The sequence below is a fragment of the Acanthisitta chloris genome, unplaced genomic scaffold (assembly GCF_000695815.1).
Source record: "Acanthisitta chloris isolate BGI_N310 unplaced genomic scaffold, ASM69581v1 scaffold25661, whole genome shotgun sequence".
NCBI lineage: Eukaryota > Metazoa > Chordata > Aves > Passeriformes > Acanthisittidae > Acanthisitta > Acanthisitta chloris.
In genome coordinates this window covers 4,066-5,786 of record NW_008655831.1, presented here as the reverse complement: position 1 = coordinate 5,786, position 1,721 = coordinate 4,066, and the positions used below count along the sequence as shown (strand labels likewise).

The window sequence follows — 1,721 nt, the reverse complement described above, 5'->3', positions numbered from 1 at the left end:
GACTTCAGTTATTTTTTAAGTCATCCATGAAGAGAAGTGTCTCCAATCCCTCTCAGGCTTTCCAGTTATTTATTGGACTTGTCTTGGCTACAGAAAAACAAGGCACACACTCTGCCTCCCAGAGGTGCCTGAATCAGAAAGAACTGGTTTAAAACAATGAGCTAATTCCTGGAATTGTCTTACTTATCCCTCTTGGTTTTCTAGCAATAATGCTCTGTTGTTTGCTTGCAGATTGAGGCAGAAGTGCAGAGAAGGAAACAGTTAATCCACCAGTCAGTGGAGCGCAGAGCCATCATCTCTGAGTGCTACAGACCAAAACACCCAGAGGTGTACACCCTGCAGGTACTCACTGTGTTTGGGAGCTCTTCTGCACCACTTTTTGCAGTGGAAAAGCCTTTTCTCCTTGGGATTGAAGCCCCTTTCTCCTTGGGATTGCACAATGCTAAAGTTGGATTGAATCAAAACTGTCTTTAAAACTTCAACAGCACAGAATGTTTTACAGGCAAGATTCTGCCTGGCTTCCAGCCAGGAAAGGTTCATTCCATATGGAATCTGGTACAGGCCTTGGCATAGCATTAGTAATTTCAACAAAAAGCATCGCTGCAGCAAACAGGGTTGGTGAGGTCTAATGAACAGCCACAGAAAACAACCTTTATGGGCAATTCTGCTTTGAATTTTCTCATGTTTGCCAGATCCAAGGCTTCCCAGCTAGGTAATTCCCACAGATCACAGTAACACACAAAGAAGTTTACACAGATTTACTCTGTGATCTTTTAGGAACAAGTTCTGCTGTTGTTTGTTGTCATCTTTGTGGGGAAATGCAGTCCCTCTGTTGTGCTAAAGCCATGACAAGAGGTTAAAATCCACAAGGAAAGACTTTGCACGTACCTGTTAGGAATCCATAATGTGAGTTAGGCTCTTTCCTATCATGCCTAGAATAAATCTGGCCAGTTATATTAGAAACTAGACAAACAGCAAGTTGCCTAAACCACCAAGAAAAACACCAGTAACATTTCCTGCCACAGAAGTAACCCAAGTGTGACTCTCAGCCTTGCTCCCTACAGAGTGCAGATTTCCCTGTGGCTCCATGGAATCCATTTCCCTCTTGGGCTGTAAAAGGCTGTGCAGGTTAATTGTGTTTCTGTCTATTTTTACCATCTTTCCCTTGACACCAGGATTCCTTCCTGACCCCAGACTTTCTGGAGATCGTGAGGTACTGCACATCACCAGATGCTCATCTCCAGGGCCTCCTGCACTACCTTGAGTCCTTCTCAGGTAAAGAAAACAACACATCAGTCACACAGATCTCCCCATGTGACAGCTGTTTTCAAGCCCTGTTTTAACAGCTCCTAATTGACACACAGCTGAGACAAACAGGCTGTTTGTTCTGCCTGACAAGGGTCTCTGGAGAGGCAGTGCTGTGCAGCAGTTCTGCTCTGGATCAGAGACTGTTTTCTGCTTTCCCATCCCAGGCTGATGTCTCATCAGAGGCTACAGCTGCAGCAGGGCTGGGGCTGTGCTTGTACCACCTCCTCACCAGGGAGCCCGTGGAAGGAACACTCTTAGCCCAGGGAGCTTGGTTTTCCCTCCCCATGTGCTTTGCTATTTCAGACAATCCCTGTTGGTTAGTCTGGGCTGAAATAGTTTCAGTCTAGATTTCAGACTTTTAAAAAGAGATCTGGGTTTTAAGCTTCCCTGGAGGCAGCTGTGAAGCTCTCTCC

General features: G+C 45.6%; 1 protein-coding gene across 1 annotated transcript in view; it reads left to right on the top strand.

The window, feature by feature from the left end:
- Nucleotides 1-231: 231 nt before the first annotated feature.
- OGFOD2 (2-oxoglutarate and iron-dependent oxygenase domain containing 2) overlaps nt 232-1,721 on the top strand; it is a gene marked incomplete at its 5' end in the record, with an annotated part of 3,862 nt that continues 2,372 nt past the window's right edge. Inside the window, 2 exons of the mRNA XM_009084085.1 lie at nt 232-342; nt 1,176-1,275. Of these exons, the coding sequence (XP_009082333.1) occupies nt 232-342; nt 1,176-1,275 (211 nt within the window). The remainder of the gene's footprint in view (nt 343-1,175; nt 1,276-1,721) is intronic.